The sequence below is a fragment of the Accipiter gentilis genome, chromosome 11, assembly GCF_929443795.1.
Source record: "Accipiter gentilis chromosome 11, bAccGen1.1, whole genome shotgun sequence".
Taxonomy (NCBI): Eukaryota; Metazoa; Chordata; class Aves; order Accipitriformes; family Accipitridae; genus Astur; species Astur gentilis.
Window position 1 is genome coordinate 14,391,485 of NC_064890.1, and position 20,953 is coordinate 14,412,437.

The window sequence follows — 20,953 nt, forward strand, 5'->3', positions numbered from 1 at the left end:
CCCTCCTTGCTGAATTTGCCAATGGCTACAGAGGACATGATCAGAGAAAAGGAAGTGTGCTAAAAGAGCAAGACTGTCAGCCTAAGAAATCTTGTTAACGGACCATGCACCCAACCATGCTGGCTGAAGCCCAAATATTGCTCTTTCAGGAGACTTAGCCTGGCTAGTCAAAAAAAAGAGAAAAATAGTCTGATAATTTGTATGCTGTTGCACTCAGGGTGGATGTTTTATTCCTTCATAAGTCTATTAACACAAAGGACAAATTCTGCTGTTAAAAATCACAGTGAGAAAGCTGAGGGCTGAGGCTGAGTGCAGGAGATGGACGCTGTCCCCATTTCACACATATTATGATAAAAGCTTTTCATGATCACTTTTTATCTTAGTTACCAAGCAGTGCTTTTTAAAAAAAAAAAAAAAAAAAGCTTCAATTAAAAAAAGCTTCAATTATTACAACAAGATCTGTGTCAAACCTTGGTTGGGCTTCCCCAAACTGTTTTGGCTTCTCTACCTCTGCTCTTCTCCCCAGTAAACCAGTGATCTCCAGTACTAAGTTACCTCCTAATCTGACATTTTGACAGTGGAGATTTGAGGATTGCTACAGGCATAGACATGCCTGTAAAACTAAACTAAACAGCTCTGGACAAATAATGCAGTTGTCACTCAATGGTTTCTACTTTTTCCAAAATTTATGTAGGCAGGGTGCTCACTTTCTGCACAAACTCTTTCTTCCCAGGCCTGGCTTAACCTGCATCCCCATGAGCTTCGCTGTCTCACCACAAGCTCACTCCCCTTTTTTATTTCCCAGTTTCTTTTTTCTGTTCCCACCCATTTTTGTATTTCCCAAAATAATCCTAACTATTCGCCAATGGGAAACACAGTAAATGGTTCTTTCTAACTATCCCATCTGGAATTATATCTCCCATTTTAACTTTCCTTTGAAAAGAAACCACTAGTGAAACATTGTTTTAACTACATTTTTAGAGTAAAAATGTAATTATACTCTACATATATGAACTTCAATGTTAAAATTTAGCTTCATCTATCCATAATTGTGTATCAGTTGCTGGGAGACCAGAGATTATGCTAGTCTCTGTAGGTCTTCCCCTTGCTTTTTATTCAAACAACCTCCAACAGCCCTTTGCATACTAACAGCTGCATAGTACTTTTGCTCTTTAATTTGTTTCAGTGGTTGCATGAGCTGACTGAGGTCAGTACAATGCCCTCAAAATTCCTAGTGGCAAACCGCTGGTGTTACGTACATTAAACCTGAGGTGACCATAGCCCAGACTCCACATAAAAAATACTGTGTCTGACCCAGTTATCCAGGTTTGGCACAGGTTATTCTATACAAAAAGGAAATGTTCCCAAAGAAACACAGCAGCAGAAACTAATCTCATATATTGCAAGCATTAGATACAGGCAAAGCATCAGAAGTTCAGTCTGTAGAGACCAGGCTCAACCGTAAAATTCATCAAAATAAAGCTTTATAATATAAAGATAAATATAGACTTCTTATACGAACAATGACAGCTCAAGTTAGTACTGGTTTTCTAGCTACCATCTCAGTTATATTTCCTAATTCTAACAAAACCCTGAAATTAAGTACTGCCAGCAGCAAAAGTTACACTTTTCATGTTTTGCCGTAGTAGACCAGCAATCACTCTGTAGCTGAAGACAGCTATTCTTAGTTTGATGCTATTTTGGTAACACTACCGCTGATTTAACTTCACCCACACAGACTCTCTGAATGCATAACTTCATCTAGGTGCAGCAGGCAGTCAACTTTCCATGCTTGCATTCTCTGCGGTGTGCTGCCCAGCCCCAGCTGGAAGTGCTCTGGCCTTTGGCAAGTGTTTAGTGAGAGTAAATGTGCAGGAATGCACAGGCATGAAAGGTATTATGACACTGCTATTTGTTATGCTAATTTTGTTAAGGGTCTGTCAGAATTTCATTATAAACCATATTTTCAAGGGGCTCATAAATCAACCATAAAATGTATTCTGCACTCACACTTTCACATAAAGAATAAGTTCTAATAACATTATTTTGCAAATTTAAAGCAAAAAAATAAACAAGGTTTATTAAAATTTTATTTATTAATTTTTCAAATATAATCAGAAATTTTAAAGGTATTATTTAGGCACTGCTAAACAAAGTAATGCAAAGCTTCCAGCATTGGCAAACACTGAGCTTCACTTACCCTATGATTTTGTTACTCTCTGGAAAACTAAGGAAACTCATGAAAACTTCATACACTTGGCTTAACATTCATGTTCTGGCTGAGGTTTGTACCCCTCCCTTCCCCTCTGTCACTGGGTGTTCAGTGCTCCTGAATCTACCAGCTAAACACCAAAATCTTCATGCAGCTGAGAGCCCCAAGACACATGTCACAACCCTTGGAGGTCTGGGGCATGCGCAGCTCTGGACTGGCTCCCAGGTAAAAGGGATCATCCTTGGGAAGGGTTAACTACTCTGTCCTGGCTTTGGCACTTCCTGATAGCTCCAGCTGGGAATTCACATTCCAAGTCACATTCTGCACCAGAAAAGCCCTGCTGCCAAAAATGGGACACAAAGCCAGCTTTGAAATCCATCTTAACTACCTACAGTAGTAGACAGATACAGAATAAAAGTCACGAGTTGCCGAAACAAATAAACTGTCTTTACCAAACTAACTACTGCAACTAAACTACCTTTACTGACAAATGTAATAGTTGTCCAATAGTCATCTATATCTCATTACACAACAACTGTCAACTTCAGAAATACTTGTTTCTGATTTATTTTTTTCTTTCCTTCTCCTAGTCCATGGGCACTTGTAGTCAAAAGTATTGCAGAGCTCTGAACATAGTCACAAACAGTAAACCTAGCTACTAGTTAGATCCCTAGTGGGTTACAAATCCACAATGGAAATATCCTTACAAACACAAGTAAACATTCCTGACATATCCTAAATACTAGCAAGAGTGAGCTCTTTTTTGTTATTTTTATTTCATTCAGCTAACACATACTAACTGATTTGTAGCCATAAAGTGTCCTCCTGAGATGCTTTGTTTTTGCATCACAACAAAGCATTAAAAGATCAACCCTTAAAAGCTTAACAACAAAAAAGGCCAAGTGCAATCTATATGCGCTGAAACTAATGACTTTTATGACAATCTACTTATCCACCACATCAGTCTGGCAATCTAATGCCTGAACTCCCAGAGTCTTAGTGTCTACGGGTTGTGCCATATGGCACTGCAAAGTTAGATTTAAATTTGGCTTCAATATCAAAACAGTCATCTCTTTAAAGGCACAAATAAATCTACTAATAGATAAATGAGGAAGGTATTCATTTTCAGAAATTTAACATCAAACAATTTGCGCTTTTCTGAAGCATGCCTTACTCACAGGGACTGCTGTGCTCTGCCAGGATTGTGAAGTTTTTCACTATTGCCATGTATGTTGCTGCCATGGGAGAACTACAAATGAGCAACGTGAGAAGGAGAAAAAGGCTGACATGGATGTTCTGTGCATTATTGTGGAGGGATTAAAAAAGAGGAAATTTTATGTTAAAGAAAATGCCACACAAAGAGAAATATTTGCAAGACCACATTTCATATTGCCTAGTAAATGGTACTGAAATCCTTGCATGGGCTAGAAAAAGTGGAATTATGTACTTCAGAGCAAAGACAGTGTCATCGTTGACTACAGATCTATTTGCCCTCCCCCCCATAAGAAATAAAGCCGATGTTCCTCATCTGTTAGCACAGAGAGCTGCTTACAGTGCTAAACTAGTGGTTCCCCATCAAGGGACACCTCATGTGGGTTTGCAAGGGAGGCGGGGGGGATTGGGAGCCCATTTCTTCCCTTCCCCTGGCAAGCCAAGCTGACAATCTCTACTGGTGAAGGAGGCAGGAGCCACCAGACACTTGTTGCCTCCTGTCCAGATGGGCAGAGACCTCCCAGCAGTGACTGCTGCAGCCGGGCTAAGCTAGCAGGAGAGGGACATGAGCTACAGTCAACATTAGCTGATAGTGCAAAGACCAACTTGGAAGCAGAGCTGTCTTTTTCATCCCTTTACTCACTTGACTCTGGGAGTCTTGTTTGCTGAGAACAACCAGAAAAAAAATAAGTCCCCTAACAAGTTAAAGGCTCCACAGAGTAAGAAACCCATTGCTCAAAGCCACTGGGAGACAAAACACCATTCTCTGAAGTAATGATGTTTACCTCATGATAAGTAACAACAGAGGTCCAGCCTCTTAGAACTTTTTTTGTGTGGAGGTCACTCTAAAATAGACTCCTTGAAACAAAAAAGACAACAATTTGCACATAGATAATTGGAACGATGACCTAATTGCCCACAGTATTTAAAACACAAAGCTCTGGCTAAAAACCTCGATTAATAGTGCCAGCTCCAGGAGCAAACGGACAGTAGCTCCAAAGCTGGACACTTCACCCAAAGGAAAGGTCAGCTCTCCCTGGCAAACAGGAAAATACCCAAACAGATTTTGTGGCTGCTGGCAAGGTGAAGCGTCACAGCTGAAATGTTTGCCCTTGCAGACATCACAGTTGAAATTTCGCATGACTTTCAGCATGACTCGTACGCCGCAAGGGGATCTGGTGGTATGTAGGGCACAAGAGCCTTGGAAAGCAGCCCAGGGAGCTCCACTCCAGATACACCAGGGTGCCTCGCTGAAAGTTTCCTAGGCATATGGACTCAGACACGTGTAGTTTCCACAGCCTGATGAAGGCAGAGGGACTCTCCCAAACTCCCAGAAGGGACACTGGCGTCCGACCAGCACATCTACCTCTCAACAATGTCCTGAATTCAGCTCCAAGCAAAGCGGCCTCAGTCACTTCAGTAAACCATGGATGTTAGTGACCCTTTCCTCCACCTTTTTGGTAACAACCCAAAAGCCAAAGCAGCAAGCCTGGAAACAGTTAATATAGACTCAATTTCCACCTTGATTCAAGGATCTCTTCACAGAGCAGGGCTTTTCCCACTCACTTATAAGTCAAAACCTTCCATTAAACCCTGGCACTGCACAGCTTCTTACAGCCAGAGGAAGGAGTCAGAAAAAAAACACAAGGAAAAGCCCAGCAGATAGACAAGAGGTCTGAGTTTTAATCCTTAATTCTTCCATGGGGATGGAGTCCATGTGTTTCTGCAGTTATCTGTTCCAGCCCACAGACTTCAGGACATCACACCATGTCGTATGCAGCAGAGAGCTGAGCTCCAGCTCCTCCTAGTCCAGGATGGCTCCACGAAAAGCCACCTTCAGTAGTTCAGCTTTCTCCATCCACTACGTAAAGCTTACGTCATGTGAGTTAATGAGCATAGCCACAGCCCAGACAGAACAGGTGCTACCACCTCCAAACCCAAATTCAATCCTGCAGATGCAGATCAGGTATCTCTGAGCCACAGTCACCAGCACGTCATGCTGTGACTGGGTTTACAGGCTTAGGCTACATGACAGCACAGACCAAGCTTGGGGCAGGTATTCCCCAGGCACCTGAAATGGTGTTGGAATCCATGAAGAGATACATGTGACCTTACCTGACATATTCGGTTCCCAGGAGAGGATGTCCTCCTGGGGCTGGAAGCTGCACGGCTAGCTAAATTCTTCCATTTGCTAAGCTATGAAATCTCCATACTACCTTCATTCAGACAGGGAATTACTGACTATGTAACATCCTTTTCTGACTTGGTTTTGATTCCATAAAGACAGTTACTATATAATTAGCAAACTGAAAAATCCCTAATGTTAGCTGATGTTATTTATAGAGGATGAGCATTGCTTTCACTCTATTGTTTGAAGAGAATAAACCTTTCTAATAATTGTACAGGAACAGAAGCAGTTCTCCCAAATGCTATCTGATATGGCCCTCTGATTTATATGCACTTCAAATAGTTTTGGGTTGTTTTTTTTAAACTTCAGTATCTTCTGAACATGTCATTTTCCCTTTTAATTTTGGCAATCTTACAAATTCTAGGGAAGTTTCCCAGTACCTCACATGCTGTCACAGCATCTTCAAGCCATCTTTACAGCTCTTCCATCATATTTTGTGTAAAAAACTTTTAGCTCATCATTGCAACAGCTGCTAATGAAGATCTCTAGGCTTTCTTCTAATTGATAAAGAGAGAATGACAAATATTTTAAGTAGCCATTAAACTGTGCTAAATCAATGGTGATTTACACAGAATTTCTATAGGAGCATACAGCACATCCACTTTAATATCAAGTGAGTTAATTGTGATCAATGATACTACAGAGGAAGGCAAATGAATTCTTAATGACAAGAAACTTAGCAAGTTACAAAAATAGAAGCTAACAAGAAACCTCTTTGCTGCATTCTTCTCATTACTAACTCATTAGTAACTACTACTATGTTGAAAAAAACTAAGAAGAAAACATGAGTATTTTAAAGTCTTTTATAGATCAATCAATTTTACAAAACATAATAGGATTAGGAAAAAGGGTAAGTTTTTTTAACATTCATTTTTTTCTCTACATTATTGGAAATTTATTTTAACAGGTGTTAGAATAATTAAAAAGTTATCATCACAACATTCAGAGTTATTTTTTTAGCCACTGAATACAAGACTGGAGACTTTATGGGTGTCCTTGTCTCACTTTTACAACCTCTTTTGTTTGACTTGTAGGTTTTAATGTGCATCATAACACCTCTCATCCTGCAGTAAGAAATTCTCTGGGGAACACTTGCAGAAAATAGGACATTGAGTCCATAATTAAAGTAATCTCTTCTCAGGCAGATGCTTCAGTTGGCTCTGTTATCATATATTACAAAAGGCATCTTGAGGCCTATAAAATGTGCAGCAAATGGCTTTGGAGATGAGAAACAGTAATTTTTCATCTAATTTTGATCCATAGACATGTAAGTACTGTATTGCCACTTTTTGGTATAGAGCCAAATAACTATTGTGGTTGTTGAAATAAGCTTGGCAGTAACCAAAATTAAAGAGTACTCCAGCTTTTATCCTCAGTCAGGAAAGCCTTTTTCTAACCATCTTTGCACTTAGCAAATAAGCATGCCATCTCAAATATGCAAGTTAATGCCTACATCTGGATTTAGAAGAAAGGCTTTATGCAGCTTAACTCACCATACATATTCTCTCTCTATTTGCTTGTTAAAACCATCATTCAAATTACGGCCCTAACATCTTCACTGCTTTGCAAAACAGTCTGTGATATTGATTGGAGGCGTTTCTACTGTTTATCTTTTGTATTTTAGGACGTTGCTCTTTGAATGTGTAAGTAGGTTCTGCAAAGTAATTTGTTCATATCAGTTATAATCCTTTGCATAAACACTACTGCTGATAGGAGCTGGGTGAGCTTATGGAGCATGTTTTTGCTTCCTGACTGCAACCGATATGTTGTATGTGGGCAAAATTTGACCTCAAAACTAGTGAAATAATGGAAAAAAAGACAAAGAGATTGACTTTCCTCCATTATTCATTTCTTCAAACTTTCTATTTTAAACTCTTCCCTACTTGGGTGGGATATCATAGAGAGTGCTGGAGAGCTGCTTCCTGTTTAAGACTTCAAAAATGCATTTTTCACAGAAAATGTCTCAAGTAAATGTACATTACTACTTGGGCTAAACAGCTTATGATGAGCCAAGAGGGATATTTAGAAGGCTGTAAGAGAAAATGTTCTATTTGTTACACTTCTAGTAAGAACTAAAAGATCCAAGCCACTTGAGAGCAATAAGGAAAACAATGCCACGTTAGGAAAACCCTATTTCATAATGTTATGGTTGTATTGTATCTGTAAAATACATGTTATGAGAACAGCCATTAATTGGCAACAAGAGCCAGAAAATGGCATGTGAAATACTTCAATAATTTGCTCTTAAAATAAATGTTATTATTATTTGAATTAGCTTAGGATTGCCAAGCCTTCTCCTAGGTGATAACTCTTCTGTATCACAACCAGAATGAAACAGAACTCTGAGAGCTGCTGTGATGATGACCCTGTCATTATGATGTTATTATGGCATCCACCATTACAACATCACTCTATCATCATTATCAGATCAGGTGCCACCCCAATACTTGTCTGAGACTTCTGTTCCCATGACCGAGCTGCTGCCCACCAGGAACTGCTGAGCAGCCGATGTGCGAAAGTTGGCTGGACCAAAGTCTCCTGCTGTGGTGCTGTCTCTGCCCCAAACAGCTCACAGGCCCACCGATATGTCACAGCTACAGTTCAACTAATCACACCTAGTAAGACGCAAGTGATGGAACACTTTGATACAGCCATCCTGGCCTTTTAGCAGGGCTATTAAGGTAGATGCGATGACTTTGGAAATGGATGCACCATTTATTAATTCTGGAAGTTAACGCTGCACTTCTCTCAGATTATGTTTTTTACTTCCACGCTAGACAGAAGTTTCCAATGCATTGTTGTACAGGCTAGCAATAGACACCTGCTAAAATCTGATGGCTCTCTTGTCACACAGATGGACTCCATGTAGGCTACTGCCCAAAAGGACCACATTGCCATGGTAGAGGAGGGAGGGCACTCACCTAGGGGTGGCTGTGTGCATCTGATCATGCTGATCATGGTGCCATTTATCAAGCAATTTTCAAAAAGGGTGTATTCCAGGCCATAAAAGAAAAGGAGACAAGACAGATGTGCCATACCGGATTCAGGAAAGAGTTTCCCATTCAGGAATTACTTCAATTTTTCCAGAGGACAAACAGTACAAGACAGAGAAGAAAAAGGGAGAGACCTATAAAAAGATTCTGGTTTCAACCTCTCTAATGTCAAGAATGGAAGAAAAACAAAAGCAAAGGAATTATTATTAACTATTTCATTTACCTCTCTATATTTTCTCTTTTACCTGCCAAATGGTGATTGTGTTGGCTGACGGGATGCTTACTCCCTTTTCAGGTTTGGTTTGGGTTTGGTTTGTGTGTGGGATTTTTTGGGGTTTTTTTATTACCTGCAGATGACGAAGAGGAGCCTGGCGACTGCAGGAATATCCCAGTTAGCCCATGTGGTTTTTCTGGATAATGGATTCAGACCCTTGCAGAATGAATGATTGGCTTTGGCCGACAGGATGCTTACTCCCTTTTCAGGTTTGGTTTTGGTGTTAGGGTTTTTTTCTTTTTTTTTTTTTTACCTGCAGATGATAAAGAGGAGCCTGGCGACTGCAGGAATATCCCAGTTAGCCCATGTGGTTTTTCTGGATAATGGATTCAGACCCTCGGCCCTCTGAAAGCTAAGTTGAGGGACCAGGGCTGGGGAGAGGATGGGAGGAAGGGACGAAGCTGGGAATTGCAGGAAGGGGTTTTAAAGTTAGTGCAGGAGAGAGGGCTGTCCCAAAGCAGTCTCCTTTGCGCAGGCAAAGGGAGCAGGTTGCTTTTCAGCACAAGACCTGCGTGTGCCAGGCAGGGCAGTTCCAGCCTGTGTCCGCGGTGGTGTGTAGTTCTGACCCCTTGCAGAAACCTCTGCAAGTTTTGGAGCTCTCTTGGCCTTAGGGGTCTTTGGCTCTGGAGGGCAGAGTTCATGAACATATATAGACCACAATATGACCATGTACAGACCACTACATATAAGCAATGTTTGTATTCTGAATGACATCAAAAGAATTAACTGTCATGTGTGACTACTGTAAAAAAATCAGATAAAGACAGATACTATCAAATATTTTCCTAGTGTAATTCCATTCTGATGACATTTATATAATGTATATACTGAGGTTATAGAAGGATTATTGTATTTTATTATTTATTCTGTAATGTTTTATATATAATACTATTATAATATTTTATAATTTATAATTATAAATTGATTGAATTATATTTTATTCTATATCCACAGATAAGAATTATCTAAATATTAATTATAGATTTGAGTTTCTCAAACTGAGAAGGGAGGGATACACCCTATTGTTAAGTAAAGTTTAAACAATAATTGAGACATGTTTTAGAGTTCACTCTGTCAGCTAGCTTGAGATCATGGTAATTCTGAATACTCAAATCCAAATTTTCCCAGCATGTGAGCAGCAAAAGCTGATCTAACATTTTTTGTATCTTCAAGTATAGGGCTTCTTTCATTTTGTTTTTAAACTTTTGCTAGAACTAGATGCAAGGAGACTATCGTAGTATAGAAAAAGGGAGACTTTTTTTTGTCTTATTGGATTTTCACATTCATCATATCCAAGTTTTCACATTTTATACACATACATGAAGACTTGCTGAATATTACTGCATGTCTACATAGTACTTTGTAGATCACTCTATTGTAGTTCATCCAAACAAACAAAGTGAGGAAAGTTAATTTGTTTGAACTGCGAATACAGACAGAGCATCCTTTTATGTCCTCAGCTGTGTATACAAACAAAGCAAAATTTCAAACAAGTAATCTGAAGGCATGAATTTTAAAAAATACAAAAAGTGTTGTCTGTGCCCTGATGACAGCATGGACATGCATGATTGCTCTGCTGGATCAAGGCCAGTGCTCAGCATCCTGCAGTATTGAGCTCTTCACAAAGTTATTTAGTAATAGTCCCTTGCAAGAAGTGCTTCCCAAAGAAGTATAAATACAATACACTTATCTCAAACTCATTCATGCACTGGACACTTCTTGTATTATCTACTTGAGAAGTGGCATTGAAATGATCAGACTCTCTCAGTCAGCCCGGGGGACATCCCACAGCTACAAAGGGCTTCAATGCAGACACAGTGTCCAGTTGTATGGGCTTGTCTGCAGTACTGAAATTCAGCTTCCTAAAACATCTCTTACAATTGTCCTCTGCCTTTGCCTGTACTCGTGTTTTTATGCACTATATGTTCACCCCTATAGAATGGTTCCATGTATGTTTATTGCTCACTTTTCATATAACCAACATTTCCAAAAGAATTCACAAAAACTGTTTTGTGCCTATTTCATTAAGCATACTTCTTCTAGGCTGTCATTTTGATGGGTTTATTATTGATCAATTATTAGCAGCCAGAAGATATTTCATTCAATTCCTCTGTTACACAGGAAAACCTTCTAGTGGAAGCAAACTGATGGGAGTGTGTGTAATATATTTTATAGTCTAGTCATGTTTTCAAAATTAAGCCATCTTGAGAAAAGGGAATGACAAAGCATGTCTTTGAATGAAACAAAGATTTATGTTGTTGATGAACTAAAACATGCTCTCAAAAATAACCCTGAGGTTAAATTTCAGAGAGAGAAAAAAAAAAGTTCAAGAGTGAATTTTAAACACAACTACTGATAACTGTACTGTGGATTGTGAATTGATGGCCTCATGCACAAAATAATGGGTACATTGCTTAGAAAGGGAAGAAAGTAAAATCTAATCTCTGCTTCTAGAATTGCCAAATGAACATTTGTAAGAAGGGAAGTAATTCTCACCATGATTGTTTTATTATTTAGATAATACCACTAGAAAATGACTGAATTTCATTTTATTTCATGCAGGAGGAGCCAGAGTCCTATATGGAACCATGCCAAAATCTTAACAGAGTAGCCAAAGGCTATATTGAGCTGCCTTCTGCTATCATACATTACCAGTATGTGATACATTAAATTTGTATCATACAAAGAAAATAAACCATCCTAATATTGTACCATCTTGCAGTTTCTATTCTGGCATTACACAATGTTGATGAAAATAGCATTTTATGTTTTTTGCTCATCTTTTGAATTAAGTCCAACTAACTTATCAATAGAGTTTTCATGTGCTTTTATTTTTAGTAAATGTTCACATACCCATTCTTCCTAGCTTTGTTGGTTCTGCTTTTCTTGCACCTATACAGTATAAGAAGCCTAAAATAGCAAATGGCCCATTGTCTGCAAACTTGGAGAAAATGCGAAAACTGAATATTCCTCTCATTAAACTGGGCTTTTAGTAGGAGTATCAGAGATCTGAGAGAATATTAAACAACAGGTTTTACCTCCAAGGAAAAAAAGAAAAAAAAATTGCAAGATTTTATGAACTTTACAAAGTTGCCTCTTTTAATCATACCCTTCAGCAGATTTCAACTGTAAAGCAGCCTGCTCATTGGAAATTCTTGATGCAGACAAAGCTACTGAGTGTTAAGGTGGTGGGTATGAAAAATTTGTTTTCATAATTTGGCACAAGGTGCTTATGTTTAGGCAGCTGAGTCTGGGTGGTATTCAGGTCCAGATTTTAAAAATCTTAAAATAGGTGCCTGTATAAAGGTCTACATGGGAGCTAGGAAGCTAGTGATCCATTTTGGTAAGTGGAGACCTAGGGTTTGATTCAGCTGTCTAAATATATCTAAAATAATTTGGAATGTCCTAAGGAAACTAGTAGAGCTACAGAGACCTTCTAGACCTGCAGGTACCTCTTTCTAGATGTAGAGCTGAATGTCAGGCCCTAGATGTCTATGGAACCAGACTGCACTCCCATTAACTCTCAAGGGAGTTACAGACACACAGCTCATACATAAATACCTACCTGGAGATACCTACATATCCTTTCTCCAGTTGAAAACAACTGAAAATCCTTTTGAGGAGTGGAAAATCAAGTGCAACCAGTTTCTATCCTCCCTCACAGTTTTCTTCCTTTGCTTTGAACTGTTTTGAATACTCACCATCACAGGACACTTTGTGCTACCATCTTCTGCTAGCAAACTTTCTGAAAACACCCAGAATTCCTCATTGGTCATCTCTGTTTCCTTTATCACCACACAAAATAGAGGAAACTCAGACAAAACTATTAGACAAGCTAAATCTAATTCTGCACAGTCCGTTGAGTCTATGTTGCTTGGGGTCCTACTTAGAGAAGCCACAATGATTCCATGCACAGTGTTTGCATTTCACTGGAAAATTAACAAACACAGAAGATGAAGGAGGTAATCTGGGCACCACATCAAAATGGGACATGAGAGCAGAGCCAAGATCTTAATAAATATTGGCTCGTGATTTTCAGAATGTTACACATAATGCTGATTGACGGTACAACAATGCCTCTACCCAGGGAAGTGGAAAACCAAGCAAAAGAGTAATTTTTCTTCATAGTTCCACTGAACTGGCACACCAACAAGGAACAATTACTGATGATTTTTTTTTCCACAAGGCATAATTTATAAGCAATATGGAAAAATAAAATGACTGCAACACTGGGCTAATGTCAGAACTACCCTGACTGTAAACAAGGACTGTATCTTATTTGGTGCCTGTACAACCCTTGTCTCAAACAGGGTCCACACCAATACCAAAAAGAGTGGTAAGAAATATCCTGTTTCACCCTGACCTTGCAATAAAGAGTAGGAAGAGAAGGGCAGCACTTAACAGGGAGCTGGTGCTTCACAGAACCCCAAAGCCAAGGCTGTCTATACATGTGCGTTATGACACATTCTCCAACCGACTGCAAAGATTGCAAATCATAGCAACAATTAGGATGCTACGAACAACAATGTATTTCATTGTACAATCCTGTTTCACCATAAGAACATGAGGGCTAAAAACTTACATGACCATATAAATATCAGTTGAGTGATTATATATAAATACAAGGGACCTAAGGGACCTCAGTTCTGATATTTGCTATTTTCTGTTTACTTTCCAGTTTTAATATTTGTATGTATTATAATTGCGTATAGAGTAGACATAATTGTGTACTTAATCTTGAAGATAATCCTCTGTATTTGTTTCAAGCAAATGAAAAAAGCCAGTAAAGAGTGTCTTAAATGATGGTTTAGCTAAGTGGTTTACCAGGGGAATGTGGTTCCTTCAGACAATACAGCCCTTTCCCACCCTGGCTAGAGGACTAATATAGCAAACCATGTAATCTTCTTGGATGTTTATTCAATATTTCCATAATTATTATCATAGGTTTTCTATAAATGCTTTAAATAGGTAACCAAGCCTCTAAATCACAGTCTTTATGGTCTGCAGTGTTTGCACAGCATGATATTTCAAGTTCATATATTAACACAGTTGCCAGATCCTAGAAACAGGCTTAAACACATGGGCATGAAGAGATCAGTTCTGGAACAGGGTACTTTAAATTTCACAGAAAGGAGTTGTATCATTAGGTGATTATGGGAAAAGGCATACTCTCAGTGAAAAACACATCTCCTTTCTTGAAAGTTTTTCAGTAGTTCAGCTGTCTGTCTCAGCATTCAGTCCCAAACTTTTTCCAGGAGCTGTGCTGAGAACCAGTTGCTCTGGCTTCAGAAGTGATGTGGCAGTGCCCTGCCTCAGCAACCACTGCTCTCTTACGTCTGTCTTCATAGGGGGACACCACCACAGCTATTCCTGTTCCCTTTTAGCCATTTGCACTATAAGCTGTGCTAATTAGGTGTCAAATAATATATGATTGGGCCTTTTAGTACTTTCAAAGACTTCTCAAAGTACAGAATTTTAAGATCAGCTGTGATGGGTCACATCTGCTACACTGGTTATTAGACAATGCTTACAGACTCAGGCAGACAGCATTACAGAAGTCCAGTCCGCTATTAATAGAGGTTAGACTGAATATATGTATAGACACAGTCATTATTATAAGACAGCTGTTCAACAACTAGCAAAAATGGCTATACAAGAAAAAATACTTATTTTCCAAAGTAATTTCTATAGCAACCTATTCTATCTAATACAGTAACTCAAACTTCTGCAAGAAACGATGCTGATGATCAAGACACAATATGCTTTTGCAATTTAGGTCAGCTTTATCACTTTTACAAACTAGTAAGTTAAGCCATCTCTAAAACAACAGGCTTAACAACCTAAGATGTAACCCAGCGTGCCACCCTGCTTAACAGCCATTATTATCTGCCTGACAGGCTGAGCTTTAACTAGGTTAGCATGAGCTTAAAGCAGAAATTACAAACAGTGAAACGTAGCTGAAGGATTATGAAGACAATGTTTTACAAATTTGCACACAATCAGAGAAATCACTTGTTAGTGGAAAGGAAGACCTACTATTTTTTGGTGGTAAAGAGCATTTACAGATCCTGGCAACTTGCTTAGGAGCCCCTGGTGCACAATACCTGTTTAAAATACTCCTAAGTTACTGCTAAGAAAGCTATTCTGCAATAAATGATGCATTTTAGCTTTTATTTCCTCAACTCATCTGGAGGTATCTATGGTGAAAAAACACTAAAGGATTACACAGAGATGTACTACAGGCACACCAGCAGCTTTCTGTGTTTCTCTTACAAGTATATTTTATAAAAGGGTACTTCTAAATATTTATTTATTAGCCATAATAAAGTACTTTGACAAAAAAAAAAAAAAAAAGAAAGAAAGAAAAAAAGAAGAAGCAACAGTTTGCACATGATTGGTGTAAAAAAAATGGCTATTGCTTGATATTGCATAGAAGCAGGTTGGCTCCAGCCACCTTCCCCCATGGAGCACAGGATTCTGCACCACCCCTTGCCCCAGTGAAATAGGGGAGGAGGCTTGCTGTGTGAAATGCTGAGCCAAGGAAACATTCGTATCTCCAATCAGGCAACATTATACTCAGACCTGGCAGTGACACAGAGCTGTGTGCAATGATGGAAATAACTGGACTACATCAAATTGTAAAGATGAGGAAACTTCCAGCGGGGAAGGAAAGAAACTGAGTGCTGTGCTGGCAAGCTGCTGTACAATGTGTGAATCCCAGTTTGCTGCATCCCTGCATCTCCCATCCCCAGGAATAAGCCCACCTTCCTTGCAGGAGTCCCCTGTGGAAATGAGCCCCACATCCCTCCCGAGAGCATTCCCAGTTCCCCTCATCCCAGAGGATGAAAGCTTTGCTAGCTCTCCTTTCCTGCAACAGCAGCAGTACTTTGGATGTCCACCACTGGCTGTTTTAGTAAACCAAACATGGCCAAGAGCCATCCTCCTTAGCCACACCTGGGAAATGCGTGGTGGGCTGGTAGCTGGAAACTGCCAAATTTATGCCAGGAAAATTTCTGGCAGTTTATAGACAAGCATGTTTTAGCAGGCAGGACTGTTGCTGGGAATGTCTGAAATTACTGGTATAAATGCTCTACCTGGCTGCTGATTTTTATGAAACCAAGTATCTTGATATCTCAACCCCTTTGTCACATTTCGTTACTAATGGGTACAAGAGCTACAGGGAAGGACAGACTGACAGCATCACCACACAAATCTTGTTTCTTAGGGGTTCAGTCTCTTCCAGGACTGAGCTCTAAAAGAGCACACCAAAAAGCATGGATGAAGTGAAAGGGAATTTTGCGCCTGATGTCTATAGGGACATGACTTCCCTGTGTCATGTCCATGCTCCCAGTGGAAGCCAGATCAGGTCAATATTACGTGCAGTTAATAAATGCTAGCCAAGCACTGGCCTGTGGGAGATTTGCCTGGTGGACTTTGTCCAGCTCCTTCCAAGAATTGTCCAGGGAGATGTATCAACACTGCAAAAATCACACACCAAAGCTAGTGCTAATTAATAACTTCATTATCCATCTCCACAGAGCTCAAAGACTAATGAGCTGATCTGAATCACAAACGTATTGGCAACAAACAGCGTAGGAAGCTCTTCCCTATATTGCAGTGTTGTCAGAGTCTATACATTCAGGTACCTTTTGTAAATATTTTTAATTTATATTAAATTAAACTTTAATTAAAATTAATTTAATTTTTTTAAAATTTAAACCAGACTGGTAGTTAGTCTCAAGTGTTAAAAAATCTTGTTTAAGTTAATTATTTGCTATAGAGGAGCAAATGAAGACAAAGAAGGTAGAGCCAACTCTGGAAATCCTGAAGTCAGAGAACTGGGTAAGGCAGGCAGACTAACACCACACCAAAAAAATAGCTTTGTTTACTCCATCCTGTGATTTAGTATGCAGGGGAAACACAGCTGAAGCAAGGAAGCATGGGCAGCTGAAATAAAAATGAGGAGGAGGATTAGAGGTAAAACATATTCCTCCTCCCTTCATTTCCTTCAAGGGATGATCACATTTACCCAGAAGTCCTGCAGCCAAGTGGGATCCTGGAGTAAACACCGACTTCAGAGAAGCTGAGCCTTTCCACTCTCATCTGAATTTGTCCTACAGGACACCAAACTGATAAAACTGCATTGTTTTGCTCATCCTCAAAGACAAATGAGTACCACCCACGGAGTGTCCTTATACCATGAGGTGAGGCAGTCAGTAAAGCCACTGAGACTGATGGACACCCGGGCCAGGGACCCTGGGAGCAGCTGCACTGCTGGACTCGTCAGTGCAGAATCAGACCTCTCAGCCCTGCCAGTTTCATGGACACCAAGGAAAGACAGTTTTTGTGTCTCTGCACCCGGACTGCTGACATACGTAGGTGTACATCCATGCTGCAAATTAAATAGTCAAGAATAAATTCAGATTTCTGCTATGTATGTTCTGCACACTGCAGTATGGCTAAGGACTTTACTAACATAGTGCAAACAACACCATTTTTGAAGAGGTGCTAATGCTGAAGTGGTGCATTATGGCTTATACAAACAGGGAATTACAGGTTGGATTTCCAAAATTGTTTGGTGCCGACCTAACTCCATTTCTACTGAAGTCCAATGACAAACCTTCCATTGATTTCAAGATAGGCAAGCACTCATTGCCTTAGAAAATGTCTCTTTAATTTCACTTAAATGGGAATCGGCAGTCATAGTAGTATTTGTATTTCTATAGAGCTATTTGTCAGCTCTTCTTCAACAATGACAAACATGAACAAAACCAACCAATTCAAAACCACTGGGAAAAAAAAAATCATTCACAGGAAAATTAATAACTGTTTATAAACTGACCTCAAAACTTACAATGGAGGGTCACATCTCAGATAAATAAATACATTCACAGTCACTGTGCAAGCTAGGACCAACAATTATTTCTTGAATACCAGGAAAAACAAAAGTCCGAGAAAGAAAGGGAGTAAGCAAGACTATGCAGAGAAAATGCACTTCTCGTACCTCGTTTTTCTCAGGCAGCTCAAAGAACAAAATTTAGCTGCTATAACTTGATCAACAAAGGAAACTACTTTTAGAGAGAAATTAAAGGAAGGATAGAATTCACAGATTTTCCACAGAAAAAACATAGCTGACAGATTTCCTTGAGTTATATGAAACTATTTTATGAGGCTAACTTTTCTGACACAGAATTTAAGTAAAACAGTGACAATACTTCCTCAAATATTTCATCAAATTTGTCTTTTGTCAAATAGTGAATGGGAATCTTAAATATTGTAAACAGCTTCTCTGGTACATTGTAGAAGTTAATGAGAAACAAATACCTTCTCAGAAGTTAGTTACCACTCATCAAAACTATTTTTTTTTCCCAATTTATTGTTAGACATTTAGAAGAAAAAGAGAGCTAGAAATAAAAATGTCTTGACATTGCAGCTAATAAATAACATACTGTAATAGTATAGGCAAAAAAACCCCAAAAACATTATGTAGGAAAAGGAAAATATCAACAACACAGATCAATCAATCAACAGGTACTGTGTTCACCACCAGCAACTTATGTTCTCAAAAAAGCCAGTCACTTTTTACTTTTTACAAGGTGTCAAACACTAAAACAACCTGATTTTGTGGGGCACTTACCTGCAAATTCCCAGTATAGATAGAAAGGGAATAATACTCAGAGGAAGATTTGTTTTGCCAAACAGGACAGTCACAGGAACACAGAAAACGTCTCATGCAGTGAAATGTTGCAACTGTTTACTTATCTAATTAGGGAGCAGTCTGACATTTTTCCTACGAATGGGTCAAACTTGAAAAATTTTCTACTTTCAACTCCATTCTAGGTGTGTTTTCTCCCTCAGATCTGATCTAGCAAAATTTTGGGACAAATAATTAGAAATTACTTTAAGGTAAAACATAGTAATATATATTCTAATAATTCACATTAAGCTGTGTATTTTGTTGGCACTTTATATGGTACTAAATCATTAAATGATGACTTCGGTCTTTAAAACAAATTACCAAAAAGCCCTGTAAGAATAACTTCTTGGTTTTTTTCCAGGTTGTAAACTAGCTGAATTAAGTAGAAGTTAAAAGTGTTTATTATAAGGAACAGTAAATACTTGAGTATGGCTACTCCTGAATACTTGTATTTTGTGTTGATGCTTACAATCTGAGTAATACATCTGTGTGATGTTCTAACTCTTATTAAATGCAACAGATAAAAAATTAAGTCGATGCAAACATGCTGTATACTTAAAAAAAATCAATTATATGATTAATAACTAAGAGGAATCTATTTCTATTGAAAAGCTAGGCTTGATGCACTTGTACACCATTTCTCTGATGGCATGCTACATTACAAAACACTATCTCCTTCCAACAGCCTTTGAAATATAAAGCCCTAATGAGCACAGAAACTTTTCAGCTAGGAAGAACTCGGTATTCTTATTAAAATCTACAGTTAGCAGGACTGACTCCTTAACCCATAAGGTCCTAGTGCAAGCAGGTTAGATCATTTCATTATCTCCAAAGTGACTGATTATCTTCTCATAGGCATTGCGTGTATACGTACATGAAGTTGACACAGCCTGTCCCCGCAGGTGGAGCAATCCAAACAAAACTGAGGTTTGTAGTTGGGAGATGGCTCACGTGTGATGCAACCACACTGCACATAAACTGGTTTCCAAACTGGTGGTCAGACATAATTCCTATAAGACACGAGGGAGATAAACAGCAACATGTTAACTTATTACAGGGTGCTGACAGACCGAGAAATACATCTGCCATGTGTTTCATCGTGGCAACACAGAGTGAAAAAAACAAACAAGAGTATACCACTGAGTAATTAGAATTAACAACATTGAAAACATCAGAGCTGGCCTTTGCTTAAGCCAAGGCTGACTTTGTATTTACTCCAAGGCTCCATGTATTTACTCCAAGGCTCCATATATTTATTGCTGTTATTCTTCATGAGACCAGTATCATGGGAATTATTTGCACTTTTAAGGAGGCGCTGGATCACAGCTGCTGCAAATCAATGTTATTCCATCACCTGATTTACACCTGTATTGGGTTTGTGTGGCAGGGTTTTGGTGGCAGGGAAGGGGCTGCAGGGACAGTAGTGAGAAGCTGCTGGAAGCTTCCCCGGCTGGGAGCCGGACCCGGCTCTGGCCCAGGCCGAACCCGTCAGCGACGGCGGGATCGCCTCTGGGAGAGCGGATTTCAGAGGGGGAACCTGCAGCCAGGAGGGGATTGGGATGGGAGAGGAACCCCTCTGCGGATACCGAGGGCAGTGAGGAAGGAGGGCAGGAGGGGCTGCCCCCGCAGCCCGTGGGGAGACCAGGCGGCAGGCTGTGTGTCCCCAGCCCACGCCGGAGCAGGGGGTGGATGCCCCCCAAGATGGCCGCCGCTCCCTGGGGAAGCCCGCGCTGGGGCAGCCTGGGACTGAAGGTCAGCCCGCGGGAAGGACCCACGCCGGGGAAGTTTGTGAGGAACTGCAGCCCGTGGGAAGGACCCACATTGGAGAAGTTCGTGCAGGACTGTGTCCCGTGGGAGGGACCCCACGGTGGAGCAGGGGAGGAGTGAGGAGTCCTCCCCCTGAGGAGGAAGGAGCGGCAGAGACAGCGTGTGAGGAACCGACCCCAACCCCCGTCCCCTGTTCCCCGTGCTACTGGAGGTAGAAGGGAGAGAGAACCAGGAATGGAGTTGAGCTGGGAAGGAGGGAGAGGTGAGGGAAGGTGTTTTTAAGGTTTGGTTTTACTTCTCATTATCCTTGTTTTGATTTGATTTGTAGAAAATTACATTGATTTTGCTTCTTCCCCAAGTTAAGCCTGTCTTTTGCCCGTGACCGTAAGTGGTGAGTGATCCCTCCCTACCCACGAGCTTTTCTTTATATTTTCTCCTCGTCCCACCGGGGAGGGGGGGCGAGTGGCTCTGTGGTGCTTTGTTACCGGCGGGGCTTAAACCACGACAATGCCCATCACAGATCTAAAAGAAAATAAAACCTGAAGGACAAATGCCATGTTTTAATAAGCAAAATGAAGCTTTTAGAGAAAGGTGTTATCTTATAGTAGAC

General features: G+C 39.9%; 1 protein-coding gene across 3 annotated transcripts in view; it reads right to left on the reverse strand.

Moving 5' to 3' along the window:
• RELN (reelin) overlaps positions 1 to 20,953 on the reverse strand; it is a 305,906-nt gene that overhangs the window by 198,310 nt on the left and 86,643 nt on the right. For all 3 annotated transcript variants that reach the window (XM_049814133.1, XM_049814132.1, XM_049814135.1), the window contains exon 3: positions 19,451 to 19,586. In XM_049814133.1, the coding sequence (XP_049670090.1) occupies positions 19,451 to 19,586 (136 nt within the window). The remainder of the gene's footprint in view (positions 1 to 19,450; positions 19,587 to 20,953) is intronic.